Source organism: Empidonax traillii, unplaced genomic scaffold (assembly GCF_003031625.1).
Source record: "Empidonax traillii isolate 1590-97213 ecotype Southwest subspecies unplaced genomic scaffold, ASM303162v1 scaffold288:size648122, whole genome shotgun sequence".
Classification (NCBI taxonomy): Eukaryota; Metazoa; Chordata; class Aves; order Passeriformes; family Tyrannidae; genus Empidonax; species Empidonax traillii.
Window position 1 is genome coordinate 160,748 of NW_020955481.1, and position 26,417 is coordinate 187,164.

The window sequence follows — 26,417 nt, forward strand, 5'->3', positions numbered from 1 at the left end:
GCAGCACCCAAGTGGGTGCTGGAGCTTGTGGCTACAGGGAACAAGCTTGGGGAAAGCCAGTTGAGCCAGAGTGCTCCATGGCTGCTGGTTTTAAGACAGACCAGCAAGGAAAGGGGTAAAAGCTGCATTTTACTGCAGGCAGAGATGGCAGGTGGCTGCTAGCCTTCTGCTGTCAGCCATGTCATGGGGGTGGCTGGCATTCTCCTGCTCCCAGCCAAGGGAAGGGAGAAAGACCAGCTCTGCTATTGAGGGTCATAGTCCTGCCCTGGGTGAACAAGGCCTAAAGGGAGCAAAACTGTTTGAACAGGATCCAGCTCAGCTTTATTGCCTATAGCCATATCTGTTCTCCAGTTTGTGAAGCTATGTCAATGTAATGTGGGCTGTGGGAGAAAATCTCCCATTTACGGCCTTGGCGGCCAAGAAAGCAGACAAACCTGAGCATCTGCATTTGCAATCTCCACTGCTCCATAAAAAACAAGGTCAGACAGAAAACATGTGTTTCATATTTGAAAATCTGAGTGATTTATATTAGGGGAGCAGGACTGGACTGCATGCAACCTCTAGGTTGTTAAAATTTAATTTACTAACCAATTACTATCAGATGCTTGACTTTTTCAGCTGCCCAATATGAGGAGTTTAGTTTCTCACAAAACCCTGTCTTGAGTTCTATGCTGTATCTCCTTCCAGGGACTGAAGAGAGGTGAGATGAAGTGGATGACCAGAAGAAAAGGACCAGTCAGTTCCATGAGTTTGTGTTTTACATCAAGATACCAGAGCATTATCTCCCCATGTCTGTGGGTCATTTGGAAGATGACATCCTTTTTCCATTATTTTCAACTTCATCTGAGTAAGCAGATGCATTAAAATGAATGGTACATCTCTCACCTCAAAAGAGGAAGTCTGGAGGAGACTCAGTGTCCCTAGCTGCACTATCCTCATTCAGGATTGTTTCTTAACCATCACTCCCAGTTTAAAACATCTAAAACGTTATAAATGCATGTCTCAGCCGATGAAACTAAATGAACTAGGATAAAAAGTAAAGGCAGAAGCAAGATTATTGCTGATAAGTGTCCTTCCCGTTACATGGGATACGAGGTACAGGTTGATTGTTCTGTGCTGTACAGTTTTGGGCTGCAGGGTCACAGAAAATTTGAAAATTCTGACCTTGGGGCAGTGATGTGTGTGTGTTTTTCTAACTCTTCTGAACAGTAAAATGGACATACTGAAAACACACAATTCAGAAAGCTTACATGAGTCAGAGACTCTCAAACACAAACCTCAAAGCAGCTGCGTTGCATCACAAGTTTCATAGCTTGGACTCTTACCTCCATACACATGGCAACTCCCACACAGTCCTAAGAGAATGTGGGTCACTTCAGGAATATGTGGCATCATCCCTATCCTTTGCATCGAGGGTCTGCAAACTCATTGTAGACACAAGCAGATGACAGCTGAACAGCTCATGACTTTGCCCTCTCAGGGAGTGCAGTGTCAGGAACATTGCAATACAGTGGAGATCATCTGGCTTTGTATTGAGTGCAGGGCTGACATTTTGCTGCCTTTCTAAAAGGCACAACACGGTACTGACCATTCTCAGCAGCTTGATACTGATGATGTGAGGCCTATATGAATAACAAATCTCATCACAAGGGACAAAAAATATCTCAAAACGTGTTTACATGTCTTTGGAGCATGTTCGTCTTTTGAGAAGCAGAGGAACAAGACGGTTCTCAGAATTCCAACTCCAGTTCACTGAACAACTCTGGTTACATCCCTTTCAGGATAAAAACATTAACACTAGTGCTGGTGAAATAATTTTCCAATGTTTTCTGTTAAAATTTACTCCATTTTTGGAGTAAATAATGCATAACATGAACGTGGCTTCCCTTTAATTGATCAGAGACCAATAACATTTTGAAATTATGGGTGATGCCAGCTCTTCTCTCCAACTATATTACATCTCCAATGTTAGCTGCATTTTGGGTGACATGTAAACATGTTTTGAGAATATGTTATGTTACTACTCTTGGAATGAAAGAAGATAATATTTTGAACTGGAGAATAATTAATCCATTCCAAATCTTCAGATGGAGCATCATTCACATTAAGACATGAAACTCTCAGAATTCTTTTTTTTTTTTTTCAACAAATACCCAACTGGTCACAGGCAGTTGCACAACTAACTCCATCAAAGCAATTTATGAGATTGTCTTGTAAATTAGAGAACTACTGCGCCTTTTTCTTTTCTTTTCTTTTCTTTTCTTTTCTTTTCTTTTCTTTTCTTTTCTTTTCTTTTCTTTTCTTTTCTTTTCTTTTCTTTTCTTTTCTTTTCTTTTCTTTTCTTTTCTTTTCTTTTCTTTTCTGAGAGGAGGGGCAGGACAAAAATTGTCAGAGTTTTTTAATGTCAGCAATTCATTAAAGACTGACTGTAATAGACAGTATATCGGATTGTGCTGAAGCTTTCAATGCATAAGGTTCAAAGGGTTTTTTTTCTAATTCTGAATGCCAGTACTTCAGACATGTTTATACCTTTCCAGGACTCTTCACTCGGCCTCAGATTCACTTTATGCAGAATATAAATGCTGTTGACCTGAAGATACCTACTCACTATACCTGGAGAACTAACAGCAGCATTACTGTCTGGCGGATTTATTTATTCTTACCTGGCATTACTGCTTAGAAACTGTCTAATTTAAAGTCTGTTGAACCAAAAGAATGAAACATTGCAATTTGTACATAACAAACACAAGGACAGAAAGCCAGTATAGGATCACTGAGTGTAAGAGGGCCGTGACCACAATATGTCACTATAAATGCTCATGGCAGAAAAAAAAAGCTGGCAAAACTTTTGAACCAGGGCACTGAGCAGAACCATAAGTGATGATGGCAGGCTAATCAGTCCAGCAATTAGTCTAAACAGCATCAAATTCCTACTTTAAATCCATACTGTAGAAGTAATTGGAGAGCACTATTTTTCACGTTAGTGCACTGTGGGAGCATACTATTATGTTGTGGATGCCTTCAGCTCTGGAAACTGCTGCATTTCAGTAATAACTCAAACAGCCCCAAGAAACTCAAATACAATCTGCCTGGGATTAAATGACCTTGACAAACAGTAGATGTTGTTTCAACCTCCAACTCATCCTTGGCCAGATAACCTCCCTGTCCACTTGTCTCTCCCACTCAGTGCCTCGGCAAGCATGATCGGGGGTTTAGAAACCCTGACAGAAAAAGAAATCTGATATCTTTCCCCCAAGACAGGGAGTCTGTGACTGATAAATACATACAGGAGTCTTAGTTCAGCCTTCCATGGAGGCCTGCCTGGGAGAAAGGGTGGAAAGCCAAAAGTTTGCAATCCTTTGCTGTAGGAGTTTTGGCTTGTGGGTACAGTTGGCTGCCTCAAGGTAGCGCACCTTGCACACAGCTGAGGATCTGCTGTATTATGTCTGCAGGTAAAAAAAGTAACAGGAGAGAGAGAAAGAGTTTACTGCTTAACTTGTACTTGGAGAACACTGGATTTCAGCTTATCTCCCACACTGAACTCCAGGGACATTTAGTTGATGACCCAGATCTGGAACTAGACTTAGAATTTTCTCCTAGATCTGTGATTGCAACATTGGCTACAAACACATCCATAATTACAATTTTTTTAAAAAAATCTCCATCACTGAAAAAATTAAAAAATACCATTTCCTTATTTTAGGTACTTCTTGTACTTTCCTGGAAGTGATTTTTTTTTTTTTTTAAGGTATATGCACTCATGGGTGTGGACAGACTTGTGCACAGACTATTACAGTGTTTCATCCTCTCCTGCTGGTTACAGAAGTTTCACCCTTTGATTCTTTTCATTTCTGTGCACTTGGGATGTGCAACTCCCAGACTCTTTGTGCAGCCTCTCCTTCCTACCACAGAGACATTTTTATTAAAGAAGGTCAATCAACAGAAACAAAATTTCAATCAAGAATTGTCCTAGGCTTCTGTTCCAATCAATTTGATCACAGCCTGGCTATCAGAGTTTGCCAAAGGTCCACAGGCTGCCAGTCATCCATTCAAAAAAAGGCTGGAATATTTTGAAAAGCATAAAGTATGACAGTCTGGCTCACACAGTTGATATGTAACGTGGCATCTCTTAACCAAAACGAACCATAGGGACAAATGTAATTTAGAGATTGATGAGGTGAACAAAAATATACCACAGCTGTCTAGGAGTAACTTAAATCATCATCTGAAGAGAAAATCACTGCCAGAGATTTCCAACCATTCATTTAGAAATCAGGAATATCAATATCTTTAAACATTACTTAGAAATGTGCTTTAGGCAAATTGGAAAGAGAGCCAAAGACACAAATAACTTCACTGAAATAACTTAGAAGACTGACAAGAAACATAGCATTCATATTTTAAGCAATTAAATCACATTTAACCCAACTGTCTCAAAATGCCATAATTCTGTATCATATGGCACATGCTATATCAGCGAGCCACACCATTTAACTTAAAGGAATATGAATTCCTCACTCAAAAAAAAAAAAAAAAGTTTGGTGATGTATGACAGCCCCTGAAAGTCTGCTTGAGGGTGGATAAACAGTTTGTATATTTTAAATTCAAGCCTCTGTTTAATCTAATGACTATGCATTACATTAACCCATTATTTATATTTGGTAAAAGGTAAAAATGCAAAACAGTGACAAAACACCAGCATTTCTGTCACCAACAGAGAGCATCCCGGATTTCTGACAAACACCAGGATCTGCTCCAGGTTCATGATAGTATATTAATCTATGACTTTCTCTTCAGTGAATAGAAACCAAGTTTGGCACTCTGTCAATTAAAAAGTAATGATTTTAATAAGGTAAATAATAATTTTTAATAAGATAAAATGCAGACATTTTGTCTTTGTTTCCTGAAAAGGAAAGGAAACAATGCAGTGAATACAATCATTTTTACTACACTCCCTGTTCAGTTGTTATGCATCTGGAAACTCTATTGAATAAATACATTAGAACCGAATAGTACAAACTTGATATTCATGAAAGGGACATCATAGAAAAGTGCTTTTTATCCTTTAATTTATCCTTTAAACAGAAACCTCTCTGAAAGTGTTGAAGCAATTAATACATACCCCAAATTACAGTAAATTTCAAGTCATCCCATTACTCCATTTCAGTCTTGTGACAAAACACTACTTCTGAAATATATTTCCTGTTTTAGATATCCATGACCTTCTAAAACAAAAATTATCATGCTATAAATACAAGTGGAGGTGGCATGTGTGTGCGTTCAGGCTGCTACTTGCATTTACTACCTTGGCTGCATGTCATTAATACCAGATTCTTGTTTGGTCATGAGACATTCACACTTGTTCCAACATCATTGCAGCACCTCCACACAAAAAAAGGGCAGCAAAATCATATAGATCTGAAGCCATGTGACAGCCTCCCATCCACGAAGAGGTCATAAGCAATTCTGTGTTAACACACCCAAAACCAAGAAGTGACTAGTGCGTGCAGTCACGTGCACGTTTCCTCTCCTGATTTTCCCCATGCCCCAATCTCAGCCACAAGAAATGTTTTGCTCCCTAATGGCTACAGGAGGACAGGCACAGAAAAACAGCTATTTGAATTCCAGATCACATACCAACATGCATGAATAAAAAAAGGAAAAAATATCCAACCTTATATCAGAGAATATTATGATCTAAAGGGAAAAATAGCCAACACCCAAGCCTTCTACGTACATCTCCTTCTCAATCAACAAAAAAGAAGGGTGTTTTCTTTTCCTTTCCAATGTTCCTTGGCAGCAGGGCCTGTCACCAAACTCATGTATTGCATTAGGAGTAGACTGAAGTATTTCAAAGCACTCTGTGCTGGTGTTTCCAAGAAAATTAGTTCTTAAGTGTTCCCTTGAGATGCAGTATCTGGTAAGTTCCGGAAGATAAACATTACGATCATGAAAGTTACCAGATTGTGTCTTATTTAAAGGACAATTTTAAAATACACTATTCTTTCTACATCTGTTATCAAAGCTTTAAAATATTTTGCTCAGTTGGTAGTGCGACAAAGCTGCCTCACCTTTCAAGTCCATCCAGCTTTAACCACTCACTCACTCCAGACCAACCTGTGCTCCAGGATCAGGTGCTGAGAGGAACTTCATTCTTTCTCCAGTTATTCAGCTTGAAAAATCATACATTTACACACGATAGGAGCCAGAGAACCACTAGATGGTGGTCAGTTAAATAAAACACTTGGCACCCATAGGACACATGGGGTACCACAGGTCTTTACACTTAATGAATTTTCAGCTATATTATTACTAACACAATTACTCTGGGGCAGTTGTTGAGCAGTGCAGCACAGAAAGCATTGCCTAGAAGGTTGTCAGCTGCACACACACACATACACAAAAGATGCCCCTGTCTGCTGTTTTAAGTTTTTTACCCTTTAATTCCTGAATTCCAGTTTGTTAGTGACAGGCAAAGAACTTAAATCCTAGCATGTGTCTGTGATCATACTGCCTCACATGGCACTTAGCAGCAGAACCTCTCCCCAGCAAGAAGAGAGCAGTCATGCCAATCCTCATGCCTCCCTCCCTGCCTCTATGAAGGAATCAGGATGCGGTGTATTTTTTTAGAGCAAAGTCCTTTCAGCAAATTGCAGCAGGAACCCTCTCTTCCATCCATTAACATAGCATTACTTGGTGACCAACTCACTCCTCCCATTTTCAGTTAATTTACACAAACACACACATACTTACTGATTTCTGTTCTTTAACACTGCATTTTGTCCATGAGGCACTGCATAAAATGTTATGGCAGCAACAAGAGTTGCAATTGTAGCAGAATCAGCCAGCCTTAGAGTTAAAAATTTTTATTAACAGGTTATAGTGCTACCATTTTATTCACACTTCACCCAGCCACATACCCACCCACCCTCTGGAATCTGGCTCTTAATCACCCAGTTTCCCAGGTCCATGTTCAGAGAAGTGGACAGAAAGGCAAATTGGTCATATCCATCACCACTGGCATTTGAACCTCCTGAGGGGCCCATTTATGTGATAAAACACTCTGACAAAACTATAAATGCATTTGCTTGAGTTTGGGGTAGCAGCTGAGGAGATGGGTATCAGCACAAAGTGGAGGGAAGATTGGACCTGTATTTACTCCCAGGCACCTTGAACAACACAGAGTGGCTTAAGCCTTCTTCCTTGTGACCAGAGCCATGCTGCTTCTGCTGAGTGGTCCCCTCTCCCTCTGCTCGTGGCTCAAGAGTCCATTAGCAGCACAGCTGGCACAAGTACTTCTGGCAGCAGCAGCCAAGGCAGCCCCTTGCCACCAGCTCTCTGAGACAGGGAGTGGGAGCGTTCACTGGTAGCCAGCTCCACCAGGCTGCTGGCACCGGCCCTGCTGAGGAAAGCTCTATGACAGCCCTTGCAATTCACAGCAGCCAGCAGGCCAAAATGTGTGTCAGCCCAGAATCAGCACAACAGTGGGGCCAGCTGTAAGGGCAAGTAACACTGGAGCAAGGCTGTAAGCAGCCCTGACCCCATATGCCCGACTGGCAAGCACAGCTGCCTGGTGGGAACGCCGTATCCCAGAGGACTTGCACAGCAGCCAGTACAGGACAGGAGGGTGATGGGCTGGCCCTAAAGGACTGCTCTCTTCAACAACTTCAGGCAGGTGTTTCAAGCCGTGAGAAGCAGCAGCGAGAGCATGTCCCCATTAGGATGTTTCTGACCAAATCAATACTCCAGCTGATCATATTTAAATGCAGAAGCTGAGCTGCACATAGAGTGAAGGCTGCCCAGCAGCAGAGGAAAGCCCTGAGCCAGCTCTGCGGCACCATCTAGTGCTAACAGAGAACAACACTCTCGGGAAAACAGATCCACTTCAGGTTACACCAAGTTTAGAAACAATGCAAAATAAAGGCACAAAAATACATACCCAAAACAAGCAAGGCAACTAATGACAACGCATTTTCACTTTACACAGGCCAGGGCCCGCTTCTGTCACTCCAGGATGGCAACGTTTCTGTTGTGTAGTCTGAACTGGTTTCACACCAGTTAAGATCCTGGCAGCGAGCACTGCCGAGTCCGGCCACGCTCATTACCACTATTCCCATTAGACCCAGCAGATGAATCACAGCAGCCACATGTTCTTAAAACATACGTGCAGCCTCGCAGCTGCCTCTCGCTCCCGCCCCAGGCTAAAGGCTGCGCTGCTGTGCTGCGCACGCACTGGAAATCATGGCCGAAGGGCAATGACAGCAGCGCTGGAACAGAGACCCATCAGCCTTTGGGATGGTGGTCATTAGAGACAACACTCATGCTTGTCATGTCCAACAGGCACCAACGCAGAGGAAGAGACAAGCCCAGCTCCTGGGAGTGCTGGACTCTACTGATCATTAGCTTAGACATTATTATTCCTGTTCAAACCACCACAGATCCCAAGTGGTTCCCTCCTGCTCTCTCAAGTTACATCTACTTCCTCCTGCAAGCATTCCCCAATAACTGGGGAGGTTGGGGTTGCTTCTTTTTCCCATTTCCTGCATCCAAAGAAGTTCACTACCTGTTATAAATCTAGATGATACGGCGCTTTTTTTGATTTTATTTTTTTCCAAGGGCAGCTTAGTTCATATAGTTTTACAGCTGCTTATTTGTAACCTCTGAGGAATGATTCCTATCACATTGTAGAATTTCAGTTCCAGATTCTTCAGCCTTCAAGTATTTCAGCACATTTGACTTTGAAAGAGTAGAAAAGGTGATTTTTCTAAAATTATAAAGTCTCCAAAGTTACAGAAGGCATGTTCTTAAATTGTGTAAAGATAGTTTCTGAAATATTGAAATGTAGTTGTTTTTCAAACTTCGCATTGGATCCAACTGAATAATGACAAGCTTGCATTCTCCTGCTGAAAACTACTTTGAAAATCTGACCCAAGTGACAAATCTAATTAGCTTAACTCAGCAGGACCTGATTAACAACAGGGAAAGCTACTACAAATGTGTTAACTTCAAGTTTTATTTTTGATGTTGGTGAAACACATAGCTTTTTTTCTCAAGAGGCAGCATCTGTAGAGCTGTTACAAACACATTTTGTACTCTTATTACACCACAGATTGGGGAAAAGAACAAATAAAGCACAGGTTTCACACTGCACTTGATCATCTGAGTATTAAGTTACAGGTAATTTAGAAATCTTCTGATTTCACATATACATTGCACTGGCCATTGCTCAGCCTTCATGCACAATTAAACTTTATTTTTCTTACAGTCAACACTGGTTTTGGAAATTTTCTTCCCGTAAATGGTATCTTTTCCATTTTAGATCACCTAAATGGTATTTACATAAGTGTGCAAATTGCTTTGAAAGATAGAAACAAACACTAACACATAATATACAGACAGTTTCTTCTATAGTTAATGTTTTCTAAAAGGCAGTTAACATTCCTAACACACTTGCACTGTCTAAAATAGAAGAATAAGTTATATAAAATAGACCATCTTATGTTCAGACACTTCCATTTCTGCAGATTTGGTCTTTGCAGCAACATTGCAATCAAAGATTTAAATTCTAGTATTAAGAATCAGAAAAGCCCATTTGAATTCAATGGCAGCTGAACATGTCTAGTACCAATTACTTTTGTCCCAGATTTTCCATACTTGGCACGGAAAAAACCAAGTTGAGGGAGTGTGGAAGACAGTCTTGCACAACTATTTTATTTTTTTGGCAATATGAAAAGTATGCTTTAAGAATCTAATGCATAAATTTTAATTTTTCTTTTAAGAGTCTGTTATTGTTGCAAGCACAGTTTAAATAAATCTGCAAATTCTTTCACAGAAGCACACAAATTTCCCAGTTTTGTTTCTTATGCACCTCATCTTCTCAGGTATATGCAATTCTAGACTCCTTGGCATCACACAATAAAGCTGATTTCAGAATTAGAAGGAGCAGAAGAAGCAAGCAGAAAATTACTTAGCACTTCCAGAGCTCCTAAATGTGCAGTTTTTTCTACCCGTGATAAAGACTCCCCCTTAAAAAGCATATGTTCAACTTGATTAACAAATCCAAAAGGAAGAAGTTGAGTAAACTGGAGTAAGATGCTCCAATGGTGAAAATAGAAGAGTTACAGGGAAGTCTTCAAAGCCATCTTTCATGAATACCTGCAAGCATTCTCAGAGAAAAACAGCTTACTTCCTAAAGTTTCTTAGAGCTAAAACTTCTATATACATGACCAATAACAAAGGGAAATCACCTGTCAGATAGTCAAGAACTACAGGTGCATCTCAAATAGCTGTAAAACCCAGTGTTATTGTTACACAATATAAAGAGACAAAACTGTTTTTTGAACACCCATTAAACTGAATATCGTGACTTCTTACAGCAGCCCTGCCTGCGTATTATGCTGCAGTTTGTGTACCCATCACAGTGGAGTGCTATCCACCCCAAGGAAAGTGAGTATTAGCCCTCTAAAAGTTTAACCTTCATCACAATTATGTCTGACACACTGATGTCAGACATCACGTGTATGTCAGACAGGTGTTTGGTATTTTTTATGACATCCAATTGCTTAATATGGCACAAACTGTACCAACACTTAACACTGTTGCTTTTGGTCTCTTGTTTATGGAACCTTGGGTATCACACACAAATCCCTGCTGGATTCCCAGTGATGTCACCCTAGTGCAGACCTTGATCAGGTTCTGCTGAAGAAACAAGCCACGGGTACAACTTCTAGAGTTGACAACTTCTAAGCATAAAATGATGAAACAAATTTAAGACACTACAGAAGTTTGCAAAATACATGATGATTTGAAACCAAATAAAAATAGAGAAGATGCATTAAAATTTGGTTACCTTGGGATTCTGAACTAGTTTGACAAATGCCATTTATAAGAGACACCTGTACTGTGCTGTGAAAATATGAAAGAATCACGTGAAGAATGCATATTACTGAAACATTTCACCTAACTTTTTGTTAAACATTTGTCTTCTGAAGTTTAAATTCAATGCATGTTATCTGCTACCTTCAGTTTCTTTTCTAGTTATGGCATGCTTCAGAAACACTGCTAAGAATGTCATTCACTCCTTTCCTTCCCAAGGTGCACATTACAAACACTATTTCCAAAGACTTCAGGTCAATAAAGTTCTCAAGAGGAAAGACCTGTGTGTATTTTTTAAGCTTGCAAGATAAGTTGAAATTAGTTGACTCATCCACTCACGTGGACACTTCTTGCAAAGAATAAGGTATTAAAATAATATTCCCCAGTGGGATAAAAACATATTGAAAACAAACTGAATGCTCCCCCTAGTGTTTACACTAGTAAAACTCTTGCCTGGCACAGTCTGCCTTAAATGGTCTTAAACGGGCGATAAATAGCCAGATGAGTGATCGTACATTTAACTCCAAAACCAATAGCAAACATCTTTCTGGGACCAAAGAAGTGTCAGCTGTTGAAATCCAGTGTTTAAGATTTTGTACCACTCCCCTTACTCCAGTGCTTCTGGGGTTTTGGTTTTAAACTGTGCTTTCAGTAAAAATTCTCTCAACTGAAGGCAGGGCCTTAAGGAAGCTCCTACCAGATAAGAGATGAAGTCCAAAGCTAATTCAAGATGGTGGGTACAGTCATGCTTTTTCTCCTGTACCCTACCCAGCAGCTGCCAAGTTAGTATTAAGATTCCCATATCACAATTGCAATGAAGCTCTGGTAAATCTGGTACCTTTGGATATGCTCAACATCACAAATAAGTCAGATATTTAAGACAACCTAGCCTGTAGCTAGCATAGTCCACCAGAATATTCATCCTCTTCCTCATCAGCACGAGAGCCCACTGCAGCTGGTCCTCTGGCTTTGTCTTGTGCAGCATTTGGCGATTTCTTCTTGATTCCACCTCCTGGGACCACCAAGGTAAGACCAAGCTTGGCGTACTGACAATAACAAAGCAAGTTTAATTTCTGTACTATCACAGAATTGACTGATGCTCACAATAAAGAAGCAGGCAACATTCAGTACAGCAAACAAAGTGATGCTGCTCTCAGAGTACATTTTTCCAGCTTAGAATAAGAATAACATTGGTTCATTTTCCTCCATCTCAAACACTGAAAATGGGATGCGAGGTCTGTATTAATACTGCTAATTATAGGATAATTTGGCCACATCCTATAGCTTCTCTGTTTCAAGCTTTACATGAAAATATAAATTCCAGTATGCAGCTCTGCATACATTACCTAGTAACAGAAAATGTTAAAAGTCTTATGTGTTTTTCAGCAAGACTGATACCTCAACTTTTACTATTCAGAGTAATAAAGTAAAATTAGTCAATACTATTACAAGATTTGGCACAGATGGATGTGTCCTTTACTTCACACCTTTCCTATCCTTATACTCCCTTATAATTCCTAAATTGACAAGTTCAACTAAATAAAAAAATAACTGGGGAAAGGGTCACAACTACTCGCTCAACATTAAAAATCTTTCACAAATTAGTACCTTGATAAGGAATAAGCAATGGATAAAAGCATCCAACAATGCCATCCTGTAGGCATTATACCCTGTAATGTTTATGCACACCTAGCTGTTATATTTCTGAGAAAAAGCAGATGCAGCAAACTGTTCTGGCCCGTAAAGAATGAAGTAGAAGGGGACTGAATTTTGGTTAACTCATTAAACAAACTCATCAAACGCATAACAAGCTGCTCTTTTGCCTAAGCCTTCACACCATCTGAAAGACCATCATTGACAGTTAAAGAACACATGAAGTTTACAGGTATAGGGTAGCATGATAGCAAGTCAAAATAAATACTTGGATGGTGCTCTTCTTATTTTCCTCTACTTGGAAAAACCCATATCTCTTAACCTGAACGTGGAAAAGGATTATTAAAAAAAATTTTAAAAATCCCACAGGAATCGCCTACTTACATCATTATCCATGTATTTGAAGAGTGGAGAATTGCAGACTTCAGAAACTTGATCCTGATCTTGCTGATCATACCCTTCTAAAAGTTGCTCTAGTGCTGCACAGTCTTCACTTCCATTGAATCCTGGTATACTGAAGGAAATTAAAGAGTTTATTTAAGACATTTCAGTAATCTACTTGACACTCAGCTATTCTATCTTTAAATGCTGTTGATTTAACAGCAGAAGTGCAAGCAGCTTTCAAGAATCTGACAGACTGGTTAATCCACAAAACTGCCTATAACCACTTTGATTTTTCCAGGTATAGGAATCATTAGTTTGCATGCTGAGACTAAGACCACAACCACAGTCAAGGCAAAACAAGAATATTAGAATCTTTCAACTTTTTCCTGACTAGTCAATAAACTCTTTCTCCACTTTACATACAGAAAAAAAATCTGTCATTCATTTCTACGTATAGAACACAAACTGGAGATTTGAAAAATATAAGCAACATGTTTAAAGACAGATCTTGAAAAATTATTTCTAAAAATAAAGTGCAATTTAACTTATATATACGTTCAAGTCATTTCACTAAAACCACAGTCTAAGTAAAAACACATTGTTTCAAGATTTTGCTACTGAAGTCCTAATGAGAGTTGAAATGGAGAGTTGCGGGGGAAGCTTCTGGAACCAGAGTTAAACACTAATCCATATTCTGACACCAGAATTTTCTCCTGTGTGTGTAAAAAAATGTAGTAATTACAGCTAAATCTGGGAAGAAAACCTCCTGATAGCCACATACCAGGGAATGTTATTACTGTATTGTAAGTCAAAAGAAGTGTGGGTTAAAAATTTACGGAAGAACAATGGAAACACTGTCAAGAAAAACAGATCTACATTAGTGAAACATCACTTGAAAAGCAGACTTACCTATAGCTTTCCCTCACGCATCTTTCTGCGGCAACATAATCGTTTCTGTGAAGATGAACTAAGACTTGAGCAATAGTTTTCTAAACAAAAAGAAACAAAGAAAATATAAACCTAATGATTACTTAGAATTAACAGTAAAATATGAAAAAAAACAGTAGACTGCTAATATTTAGCACGAGAAAGGTCATTACAATCCCCAGTCATTCTAAGATAATTACACAAGAGTCAGAAAAATACAGTGAAAAAGCAGAAAGTCTACCCTCTGCTAGCATGAAATACATTATCTCCTATAACATATTAATGAACTGTTGTACCAGGTAACATTTTTTGTACCTTGTTATTTTTGATAACATCTTTATTTTTATGTGGTTTTTGGTGTTGACAGCTCCTGTAGGTATCAGTATCTTATTTTCAAAATTATAGTAGTGAAAAAAGCGCAGTTAGAGATTTGGGAAACATGCTCTTTTGTGAATTCTCATCGTTAGCAAGAAACGTATCCCTGGATCAAGAGTTACATATCGTCAGGCAGATGTCATCTGTCATTAACTACCCAGAAAAAACCCCTGAAATGCATTATCAGAAGTTGGCTCTTAGAATTTACCTTATAGCATGTAGGGTAATTTTCAATTTCCTTATAAATACTTTTCTCCTTCTGAAGAGACAACGCAGCTTCATCTAATCTAAAAACAAAAAAACCCCAGGAGTATCAGCACCAGGAATGCAGCACAATGAAACCGAGGCTAAATACAAAGTGTTCAATTAATACAGTAGTAGCAAGTCTACTGCAATAAAAAGCATTACAACTGCAAATAAGCAGTAGATCTTACTAACAGAGTAGATAAATATACAGTCAGCAATTCCTTTGTATACACGCTAAGAACATCTCTGGTATTCATTCAGAGAAGCCTTGTTTTTTATAACATTGTACAAGATGAATACTTTGTTCCACAGCCCAACAGATTTCGGTATGTCATGAGGTTACTATAAGCTACCAGTAAGTCTGACATCCATGAACTACCAATATTTAGTAATAGTAACTACTTCTGAGTTTGAATACTCTTTTCATTATCATATTCAATTTCTAGAAATTAGAAATAGCATATGAGCTATTAAGCAGCAGAGCAACCAATTCTTTCACATGTTCTGAAGCTACATTGACAGGCTTTCACAGAAAGACTTTTGAAGTAAATTGTCACTTTTCTGACTACTTTTCTGCAGTGAAATAAAGTGTCCTAAATGTAGAGACAGAAACCAGACAATTTCTTAAAGGATCTAAATATTTCAGTGAAGCAAGTCTAAGCTGAACTGAAGGTCAAGTTTGGTGCAAGCAATTGCAATTAAATTTGTCACATTGAGACTCCAAAGAATACTCCTCTTTAGGAAGTCCAGAATCAGACTGCTGCAAACAGATTTGTTTCCTCAGGTTAGTCACCTAATTCCTCTGTTTTGCATCCCACAGCCATAAAAGACTTTCAAGTACTTTCTACATAATAGTGTTGGAAGAAAAACGAAAAAAAAAATCCTGAAACAATTTAATGAAAACTGGTGTATGTGCTTTCCAGCTATTCAACAAACACAGAAGAAACAAAGCCTTTCAGCCCTCATTATCCCAGAATACAAAACAGGTGGTTCCTGGATGAACATGGCATTTCCCACAGAAACTGAATTTTAGTTTGAAGTGTGTCTCAAAAAAGAATTAAGTAACAGTACACAAACACAAAAACAGCAAGAAAAAAAAACTTAATCAAAATCACTACTTGAGATTCAATTACATTAAAAGAACAAGAAGGGATAAAGCCAAACCTGCGCCCTCTGACTAGAAGTCTTGATGCCTTCCCCAGCATTTCTAATGCCTGCCGTAAACGCTCCTCATTCTAGAAAAGAACAAGAAGAATTCATACATTCTTATTTCACTTGCATAGCATTAAGACCACTAGATCTTTATCTAAGTGTGTCACCTCTAACTTAAAACAACTGTTAGTGTTACTGGATCAGCAGTTCACACAAGGGAAACATGAAGAGTATCAGTGCCCTTAAGTTCCACAGCCAGCTCCTGTATGGATCTGTTCAGATAAGTAACACCAGTGCAAACTTGCTAATCTGGAAACACCTGACAATTGACAACAGAGAAGTACATCAAAGGCAGTAGCAAAAAGGCAAACCATCAGCTCATGGCATTGGTAGAGCACCAAGCAAAACTTTTCTCTTCTATACTTCAAGGATTTCAAATTATTTTGGGTTCCAGGAACTCAACAGCAGGTATGTTCCCTACCCTCTGAGCTGCCCAACAAAAGCCAGAAAACATTCAAAATTCAGGTTCAGTCAAGTTCTAAACTAAGAAAAAGGCAAATCAAACTGACCCCTAACTTAAATAATCTCCTTCTCAACAACATAAAAAGCCTTCAGCTTCATTGCTCAGCCACTGATGTAAAAAGAAGGAAAAAATTTAGAACCTAATCTTAGGCTTTTTCTTGATTTTATAGCTAAAAGAAAAAACCAACCAACCAACCAAATCCCCCACTTACTTCGAACACTGATGCTGCTTGCTGATAGAGCTGCACAGCCTTCTCTGGGCTCACATTTTCTATTAACCTGTAATAAACATCCACAATTTCTCTTTAAATAAAAGGAAAATGTTTTTACCTGAAAGTATCGTAAAGACACAAAAGAAAACCAAAGATATACCCATAGCTTGCATGCATTCTAGCCCCCCACAGCTCAGACTTACTTCCCAGCCCGTTCCAGAGCAATAGCTGCTGTATCTGGTGTCCCATTCTCCAGGTACATCATACTGGCCTTTTCAATCAGCTGAACTGCTTCAGGGAGTCTCTGCATCTCCTACAAAACAACAGTCAAAGGGACACTGCTGTCAGGAATTGAGCTTATGAACAATGACACAAATTAAAGCAAACTGCAACACCCTATTTATTAAGATTCTAATTTTTATTTACAAACTTGTAGACCTAGTGAAAGTTGATCACCAACTCCATAAAATTCACTTCTGAGTACCAAACTTTCATGTAAGTCATTAATTTGTGGTAGTTTAGAGCAAAAGCAGCACCACTTTTCTATTACCCTCTGACATGATGCAGTCTTCTTTCTTCTTATAAAAGGAAAACTATTTTTACCCCCCCAAATACAAATGCTGCTTTCCTAATCTACTGAAGGTGTTGGTGGGGACTATGAGGCAACAAAAAATTATCACTAATATGCAATTTGCTTATATATATTTGCTAAATGATCCAGTGCACAATATTCTTCCTCTACAAAATAGAACTTTTTAATAAAAACTAGTAAACGGAAATACCTTTAGCATCATGCCAGCTTGTTCATAAGCTCTGCAAAGAAAAAAATGTACCATTTGGTTAAAGATGGTGTATTTCAGCAAGCTGTCATTATCATGCATTGGCTATCCCTTCACTGTTAATATTTAATGCTTTGAAGATGTTTCAAGTGTTTTATATAATGAGACAGAGCACATGTAACATTATCTACCACAAATTAAGTACTTTAACCACACTCCCCACTAAAAATCTATTCTAATCTGATCCATGGGCATTATTTGGATTATTGTCATTACCTGCTTGCTTTGAAGTACTCTTTAATTAAAAATTTCTTTATAAGTTCAACTGCGTAGAATTTCAAAATTATTAAAAGATCATCTGAGAAAAAATATTTGGCATAAAAAGGCGCCAAAGAATGCCAAAATCACAATTTCTTCAGGTGGCGACTGCAGGTTTTCAGACTTTCCTAGCTCACACTTACATGGAAATGATTTTGAAACAGTAAAATTACTTGAACCATAACACTTACTACAATGAGATCAAAATGACAGTTCATGCTTGTACTGCACGTTAAAAAATTTGTTTCAGATTACTTAGCGTTTCTGTACTTACTTGGCAGCATGGAAAAGACTGGAAGTAAAACAGTCAAAGTCAAGGACAAAAGCCACATAATGCAGAAAAAAACAATTAATGTGCAAAATGTTATACAACTACTAGTTTCAAAGCAAGGAACCCCAAAAAGGCAAATTGAACCTACTACATCTGTAGGCAACTTGTCAAAAATAAATGATTCCAAAGACAGAAAAATGCAACTTAACAATGCATAGCTGCATATAAAGTTGTAAAAAGCACGTTTATTTAAGATATTAGTACTGCTTATTAAATATTAGTACAAGTACTGTAATAATTTCAGAGATGTGTTTAAGTTTATACTATCCATTTGTAAGCAATTAAAAAAAAAAACTTCTGAAGCAGTACCTAGACATCTCAGGCAACTGTCAACATCTTATGGCTCCAGATGCTAATGGGAACATATTTTCTAATTGGGAACTGATTTTCTAACCAAGAGTTCTTTGGTTTTCCCGCTCAGAGCACATGGGAACAGTCTTTTAAAAAGGTATTCTGCTGGACTGACAAAACGTGCAAATGTATTAAACAATCCACTACCAAACCCCATTACCACAATCTAAGAGTCAGCTTCTTGGAAAAAGGAGTATCAGTCAATGAAAAGATACGCTTTATTGTTTTCATGTGCCTCAGCTTCCCGTAAGCAGGCTTCCCTTGCCTGGTCAAACTGCTTGGCATTCTTAAAAGCAACAGCTGCAAGAAAGTAAATAAGAAGTTTTATTTACAGCTTGCCATTGTCCTCTTCTCACCACTTCTGCTCAAGAGTTTAGCTACCTAAAGATGCAAACAGACTCTTTAAATGAATGGTTACAGTTTACCAAGGTCTTCCCAAAAATCCCATGACAGTCCTTCTTGCTTCATTAGTCACTTATAGTTGCCACTAAAAACGTTTATTTTCAACACCACTTCCATACCACCACAGTATCATACACAGTGCACAATGTGTTTCACTGGATTTCAAAACTCACTCACTCTGTATTGTAATTACAGAACTGCAGGAATGCATATGTGTATTGTTTTAATCATTACAGGTTAATCAAAATCAGTATGGTAGGAACAGAAGCGTGCCACCAACAAGGCATACCTATAACAAAACTTCCTCAGCAACCAAGTCAGGGAACAAATATGTATTTCTACCTCCATTTAACTGATAAAATATTAAAGTAGGATTTAAAATAAATTTCATTTTATAAATGCTTCAGCTCTTCTTCCAAGTTTGTATATTTTTATTCAGGCTTAAGTGAATAAGTAGGAGTGCCTCAAGTAAGGAGTCAAAAGACTATGATAAATTACTACTATCAAAAAGAAAATGTTTAATAAGAAAAACAAATCAACTAGTAATTTTATACTCAGTGTGTCTCTTATAGTGGAAAAAGGGAAGAAAGAGACCTTAGTATGACTGAAAGAAAATTCCAACTTGGTAGCATCTCTCTACCTTACTGAGACAGTCTTTGCAAGATGCATTTCATAAGATGATGATTAAGCAAAATCTTAAAACCAGCTTGAACATTTGTTCTTTTGTAGATAAAGTCATAGGATTTGGGGGTGGACAAGTGAAAGAAGGAAAGCTTTATTTTTATCACTGTAGCAACATAAAAAGTAGAAGTTGTAAGCTTGGAAAAAAAATTTGTTTTCCAAGTGTTCTAGATCTCCAAGTACAAACTGAAACTTATTTTATAGTGCTACTTCGTTGTTTCATTTTACTTTTAGTCCTCATAACACTTTTACTTATACAGTAATGTAATAAAAATACATAAAACATTATCAGGGATTAAGCTCAATGAATACTTTGAAATCATAAAACATACGGCTATATTTACAGCCATACATACCTGCCTTCCCATATTCAGTAGCTGCACTATCATAATCTGGTTTCCACTTTAAGAATCCAGTTTTCAGGCTAAAACACAAGAAGAAAGGTCCATTAACCATGAGTAAAGATTTTGTTTTACCTTCAAGGCACTTCAGATATACTTAAAACTTTAAACTACCTCTGGAAAGGAGCAGTTACCTACATGCCAACACTGTGGTGGCATCACTACCATAAAAACAAATGCCAGGACTGGTTGGAATTGCATAAAGCACAGCAATGAACTCCCATGCCTTGCACTAACATGCTTCTCCTGTCCCCAGAGAGTCTCCCCAAGTTCAGCTCCTCAGCAGTCAGTCTAAACCAACATGACACCTCAAGATTTCTAATACCACAACACCTGGCAATATTTCCAATACATTTTTTTTTCCACATTTCAGGAAGTTTCCAGTGCTCTTCTACAGGAATTTTTTTTGTTGCTGAAAATTATCAAAGATTCTCCACTGCATACACAAATTAAAGAATTTACTCACCAACACAAAGACAAAGCCTCACGTGTCATTTACATGTCTATACTAAATGGTGCTACACACAGACATACATGCATTAGGAAAAAACGTACCCTGTAAAATGAGGTGAGTCATCAGGCAATTTTTATCTCAATATTTTGACTTCCTCACTTCTAAAACAAATATAAAAATTACCATAACTTTTGTTTCCAGAGGGCCTGTCACTCTTTTTCCTAAAATTATAGCATCTTTCTCAGTGCTTTTAAATCTATACTGTTGTCTGTGAAATTGAGACTTATAAGCTAAATGCTTATATTCAGTGTTAAAATACACAACAAAAGACTATCATATGTAAATGTTACGCTCTCCAAGATAAACGTCAGCATAGGTATTCAAAGGCATCCAAGAAGTAACAATCAACCTTTTCACAGGTGCAGGAGACAAACATACACTCCACCTCTCCGAAGTCAAGCCCCTTTATCCACTACTGTCTCCAATAGGTCTTTTCTCTCACTTGTCTGTAGCCTTAAGCTGTGCCAGGGGAGGTTTAGGCTGGACATTCGGAAGAAATTCTTTACGAAAAGGGTGATTAAATATTGGAATGGGCTGCCCAGGGAGGTGGTGGTGTTGCCATCCCTGAAGGTGTTTAAGGAAAGACTGGACGTGGCACTTAGTGCCGTGGTCTGGTTGACAAAGTGGTGTTTGGTCCTAGGTTGGACTCGATGATATCGGAGGTCTTTGCCAACGTAATTGTGCCTGTGATCCTGTCTTCCTCCCACTCACTTCAGCAGAAGGGCAGAAGCGACTTCTCTCCCTCTCCAGTTCGGGTCTGAGCAAAGGAGGCTAGAAGGCCCTTACTGCTCAGGCTCCAGGCCTCTGAGCCGCACCGCCCCACCGACGCCGATTCTTAGTTATAGAGCCGCCTTAGTCTCCCAGCTCCGGGCAGAAGGGCGTCCCGCAAGCACCCACCCCCTGCAGGGAGGCTGCCCTGAGGCAAACCAGGGGCCGAGGAGCCGTGCCCTCCTACTCCCTCCGCCAGACTACCCCCCAGACCCCGCCTCCCCTCTTCCCTCTGTCCCGAGGTCCCGCTGCCCGGCACACGGGGTGTCCCCTCAGCCTCCCTGCCAGGCCAGGAGGCGACGCGACGCCCCGGTAGGGCAGGAGAGCGGTGCGGGCCGAAGAGCCCGGGCGCTAGCGGGCAGCCGCAGGCCGGCCCCCTCCTGCCGCAAACCCCCCGCCCCGCTCACTATTTCTCCGCTTTCGCGATGTGCTCCAGCGCCTCATTAATCTTCTGCGCCGCCATCTCGCCAGCGCGGCGGGCCCAGCTCGCCCGCACTCCCGCCTCGGCCTCCCAGCGCTCCCGCTACGGCAGGCGGCAGGGATCAGCCGGAGCAGGGAGGCGGAGCGGCGGAGCGGGCCCCGCCTGCTCACCGCGCCTGTGCAGCCACGGGAGGCGGAGCCGCGCCCAGGGGTGGGAGGGAACTCAGGGCCCGGGAACGGGTGTGCTGTGCTGAGCTATGCCGCGCTCCGGGAGGCATCTCCTCTTCTGAGACCCCGGCTCTGTCGTGTCCAAGGCCGACGGAAGGTTTCTACAAAACAGAATCACACATAATCACAGAATCCTTCGGGTGGGAAGGGGCCTCTGGAGGTCATCCGGTCCAACCCCACTGCCAAGGCAGGGTCACCTAGAGCAGGTTACACAGGAACACCTCCGGGTGGGTTTTGAATGAATCCACGACCTCCCAGTGCTCTGACATGCTCCATATAAAGAAATTCTTCCTCGTGCTGAGGTAGAACTTTCATTTTGTTTTGTGGCCATTGCTCCTCATCCTGTTGCTGGGCACCACTGGAAAGAGCCTGGCACCATCCTCTTGGCATCTGCCTTTGATGAGATCCCCTCACAGTCTTCCCTTCTCTAGACTAAACAGGCCCAGCTCGTTCAGTCTCTCCTCATAAGAGAGATGCTCCAGATCCCTCATCATCTTTGTGGCCCTTCACTGGACCCTCTCCAGTAGGTCCTTGTCTTTCTCGTACTGGGGAGTCCAGAACTGGACCCAGCCCTGAACAGGAATAAGCGCAGGCTGGCATTTCTCAGTGTTTTCACATGGAGGCCAGTTTTTGGTAGGAGTGCACAACTCACGGGCCAAAGGTTGAACAGCCTGCCTTGCCCTGCAGGAAGCCTCCAGTGGCCATTCTGCTGAGGCGTGTTCCTCTGACTCAGTGTTTATGAAAACAAGAGACTGTCTCAGCCAGGCTAGCACAGAAACCTGATGCAGAAGGTGTGATTGGTGGCTGAGCATGCCAGAGATGCTAAAACAGGCTACACAATCATGCAAGATACCAAAATTATACTCTCGATACATGCCCACATGTCCAGCTTACTAAACTCCTTAATTTTATTATTCAGAAACATCCCTAAGTAGCATAAGATCAGTCACCAAGCCCAGGAAGGTGTTTATTCTCCAAACCCGACATCATTGTCTCCCATAATATACTCCTGGAAAAGCTGGCAGCCCATGGCTTGGACAGGGGCACTCTGTGCTGGGTCAGGAACTGGCTCGAGGGCCGGGCCCAGAGAGTGCTGGTGAACGGGGCTGCATCCAACTGGTGACCAGTCACCAGTGGTGTTCCCCAGGGATCAGGGCTGGGCCCAGTCCTGTTTAACATCTTTATCGATGATTTAGACAAGGGGATTGAGTCCATCATTAGCAAATTTGCAGACGACATCAAGTTGAGAGGGAGTGTCGACCTGCCGGAAGGCAGGAGGGCTCTGCAGAGAGACCTGGATAGGCTGGAGAGATGGGCTGATTCCAATAGGATGAGTTTCAACAAGGCCAAGTGCTGGGTCCTGCACTTTGGCCACAACAACACCCTGCACGCTGGGCACAGAGTGGCTGGAGAGCAGCCAGGCAGAAAGGGATCTGGGGGTGCTGATCAACAGGAGGCTGAACATGAGCCAGCAGTGTGCCCAGGTGGCCAAGAAGGCCAATGGCATCCTGGCCTGCATCAAGAACAGTGTGGCCAGCAGGAGCAGAGAAGTGATCCTTCCCCTGTGCTCAGCACTAGTGAGGCCACACCTGGAGTATTGTGGGCCAGAAAGACACTGAGGTGCTGGAGCAGGTCCAGAGAAAAGCAACCAGGATGGTGAAGGGATTTGAGCACAAGTCCTATGAGGAGAGGCTAAGGGAGCTGGGGTTGTTTAGTCTGGAGAAGAGGAGGCTCAGGAGTGACCTCATCACTCTCTACCTGAGAGGAGGTTGTAGCCAGGTAGGGGTCAGTGTCTTCTCCCAGGCAATCAGCAGCAGGACAAGAGGGCACAGGCCTAATCTCTGCCAGGGGAGGTTTAGGTTGGATATTAGAAAGAAGTTCTTTACAGAGGGAGTGATCAGGCATTGGAATGACCTGCCCAGAGAGGTGGTGGATTCACTGTCCCTGAAGGTTTTTGAGGTGAGGCTGGATGTGGCACTGAGTGCCATGATATAGTAATCACAGTGGGATTGGATCAAGGGTTGGACTTGATGATCTCAGAGGTCTCTTCCAACCCAGTTAATTCTATGATTCTATGATTATTGTTTTCAGTAATCTGAATAAGTGAAGTATTTATCAACAGGAGAGAGAAAGCAAAGTGATAAGCTGGTTAAACCTGCAAAATTTTTACCAGAGCATAGAAGTCATTGAAAGTCCATACTGTTTACAAGAATCAGAGGTTTACAAGTTTCTACCTCAAATGAGAAAAGAAGCAATATTTACATGATTTGTTTTACTCTAGATACTCATAAAATTCACAGGTCTGAATTGCTTTCCCTTCCTTTTCCTTTTCCCACATTCCCTTGATGACATGGACACTTAATTTTCTGACTTTGGTTCTTGCATTGCACTTGAGAGGCTATCATCTATTGCAGATGGTGGAAAATCCCCACTAAATCTTAAATGCTATTATTCTGTGTCCTAGATCAAAGTAGGAAAAAAGGTTGTAGAGAGGTTTTCTGCTTTCAAAAGCAGATGAGTGGTCATGAGAGTACAAGGAGAAAATAGCTAGTCTTGCATAACACATATACAGAAAGGGTTTTGGCAAGCACTCAGTGGTAGCAGGTATAAAGTAAGGGAAGGTATGATCGGAAAGATTCCTTTGTCATCACGTCTGTGTTTTCTTTCCCTTGCTATGGCAGCCAGGATGGATCTGGCCATATAACTATGAGATTGCTGCAGTGCATTTCAAATAAACTTGTGTTAGCTGGGAAAATAAAATCCTAGACTGCAGCATTAAATGACAAAATAACCTCAGACTATTCTTCAGAAGCACCCAGTTAATGATTTATAGTTTGTGTTTTGTTTGTGCTAGTGCTCCTGGCCTTCTCTGTTGCCTGTGTTGTAAATATCTGTTCACTTTCTAGTGAAACTACACATGTGCGCTGTCTGGTTACATTTTATACTGGAATGACCAGACAAAAGATTTCCAGGACTGGTAAGTATTGAATGAAATAGGATATTCCTGGGTAACTTTTACTTTGTAGACATGGAACCTTTGGCGATTTTACATCTGGGAAGGATCATATCACAGCATCTGATGCTTGGCTGTGAATTAGAATTTGGTGTTGAAAAATGACCAGGTACAATGTGGAAAACATTTACAGTGTTGCAGTGACAAAGATGTGAACTCTGTAAATAGCTGTACCAGTAGAAGTCATTGATCACTAGCCAGTCCTCAGCTGCCCATCACTACACCTTGCAGAGAGTTTCTGTCTCCTATCTAAACATTTCTTCAGGTACACCATCGCAACCCACAGCATTAGGCTATGAAAAACAAGATGCATAAGCTGATACAGCTCATTTTGTCTCAAATGGGTTTAAAAGCACCTATGTGAGACTTCATGGGGCTAACATGGGGCTAGAGGCTGGAGGCAAGCAGCTGGGGACAGCACCTTCCATCATGGCTTCATCTACCCACAGCCCTGGCATCAGAACAGCCTGGGCTTCCTTCAGAAAGCTGTTAGTTGTAAAAAACTATCAGTATGATCACAGGGAATAAAATTTGTTTCCCAATTAACTCTAACTTTTCTTTGCTATAAATTTGCTTTTCTTATTCAGAAAGTCAGAACTGACTGCAGTGAAATGTATTTTAAATCAGCTGCTGAATTCTATCTGCTACTCCACTGTATCTGGAAGGTGAATTTAGGTTTTCCTAGATCTGGATTTCTCAACTCTGTCTGATACCCTTTTTTGGCAGCAGAACGTGGAAAGTTCTGCTTGTAATTTATTAGTGTCTGAAACTGGAGTCATAACAATACAGCACTAGGCTGAAGAAATTACCTGTGAGGAAGGGAGAGGAATCTGCATACTTTTCCTTCCAGGCAGACTGGACCATCACTAACGGTCTAAGGAACAACTGAGTCTGGTAAATTTTGGGCCCATAATATGCACTAAAATGTGCTTTTCAATCACTCCAACCCACCGCCAGCATCTTAGTTCTCTGTACCTTTTCTTTTCCTGTCTTTTGCATTACATCCATATAACTCATTTGTCTGTGAGAAATTACTAGTTCCTGTCTTAATGGATATGGCAGAAAGCAAATTATTAGCTCTGAGGCAGGAAAATTAATAAAGATTGGCTTTATCTAGATTTTTGTCTCCCTACTGATTATCTGTAATTAAATAGCAGAAAACTATGGTGTGAGCATACCTTTTATTAGACATCAGAGAATAAAGAGAGAGGTATTATAAATATCCCAGCTGGTGGTTGGTGGTAATGTCTAATTGGCTTTCCAGATTCATTGGACATGAGATAGGAGGAGCAGTAAGGTGATCCAATGTGAAACATTGATTATGCCTTCTACACTATTTATTGAACATACATACTTTGCATGTTTCTTTTGAAGGTTAAAGTGGTCTGTCAACCTAGGCAAGGCAAGTTGGTTTTGTCAGGGAGTAAGAAGTCCCATCATGATTACCAAGTCCCTTTTAGTCCTTACCTACTATCCCTCCAGCCTCTCTTGCTTCCAACAAGAATCCATTTTCCTCAGTCATGACAACCCTCAAATGTCATTTATTTACAGTCAAATTAATTTTATACAATAGTTCGTGTATGACTCACAAAGATATGTACAGTATCTACAGATGAGAATAAAGCTCTTGAAGAGCATTATTCACATCGGATGAGAAGAGTTAAGACACCTATTCCAGTTGGGATTTTGAGAGCCCAAGGCTGGATAAAAGCCTGTGGATAATAATGGCCAGTCTCTTCGCGAACGAAGAACCGGGGAAGGTCTTTACACCTTCCAGCCTGCGCATTGGATTTTTTAGGTGAGACACAGTGTGCGCGGAACTGAGCCCACCCTTTAATCCTGAGGTTCATCTGCCGGGGCCAAGC

At 40.5% G+C, this 26,417-nt stretch overlaps 1 protein-coding gene across 2 annotated transcripts; it reads right to left on the bottom strand.

Annotated features, from left to right (window-relative positions):
- Window positions 1–3,580: 3,580 nt before the first annotated feature.
- NAPG (NSF attachment protein gamma) lies at window positions 3,581–21,446 on the bottom strand. 2 transcript variants are annotated; one of them, XR_003571945.1, is made up of 13 exons: window positions 21,299–21,446; window positions 19,565–19,632; window positions 18,341–18,425; window positions 17,718–17,735; window positions 17,129–17,159; window positions 16,550–16,659; window positions 16,347–16,413; window positions 15,625–15,695; window positions 14,423–14,501; window positions 13,822–13,901; window positions 12,913–13,042; window positions 11,203–11,921; window positions 3,581–3,593 (listed from the first exon to the last, which is right to left on the bottom strand). XR_003571945.1 is itself a non-coding variant. In XM_027890437.1 (12 exons), the coding sequence occupies exons 1-12, from the start codon at window positions 21,352–21,354 to the stop codon at window positions 11,772–11,774; spliced, it is 945 nt and encodes a 314-aa protein (XP_027746238.1). In that variant the 5' UTR covers window positions 21,355–21,446; the 3' UTR covers window positions 8,996–11,771. The 2 variants fall into 2 exon arrangements, 1 of the variants encoding a protein (XP_027746238.1); XM_027890437.1 differs by lacking the exon at window positions 3,581–3,593 and having other exon boundaries at window positions 8,996–11,921.
- Window positions 21,447–26,417: the final 4,971 nt, after the last annotated feature.

What these genes read in the sequence shown, in the direction of transcription:
- NAPG (XM_027890437.1), bottom strand. Translation starts at nt 21,354, where the DNA reads ATGGCGGCGCAGAAGATTAATGAGGCGCTGGAGCACATCGCGAAAGCG. An exon ending in AAGCAGCATCAGTGTTCGAA is followed by an intron (nt 15,696 to 16,346) that starts GTAAGTGGGGGA and finishes GTTCTTTTCTAG; the next exon opens with AATGAGGAGCGTTTACGGCA. An exon ending in TGCGTGAGGGAAAGCTATAG is followed by an intron (nt 13,043 to 13,821) that starts GTAAGTCTGCTT and finishes AATTTCCTTCAG; the next exon opens with TATACCAGGATTCAATGGAA.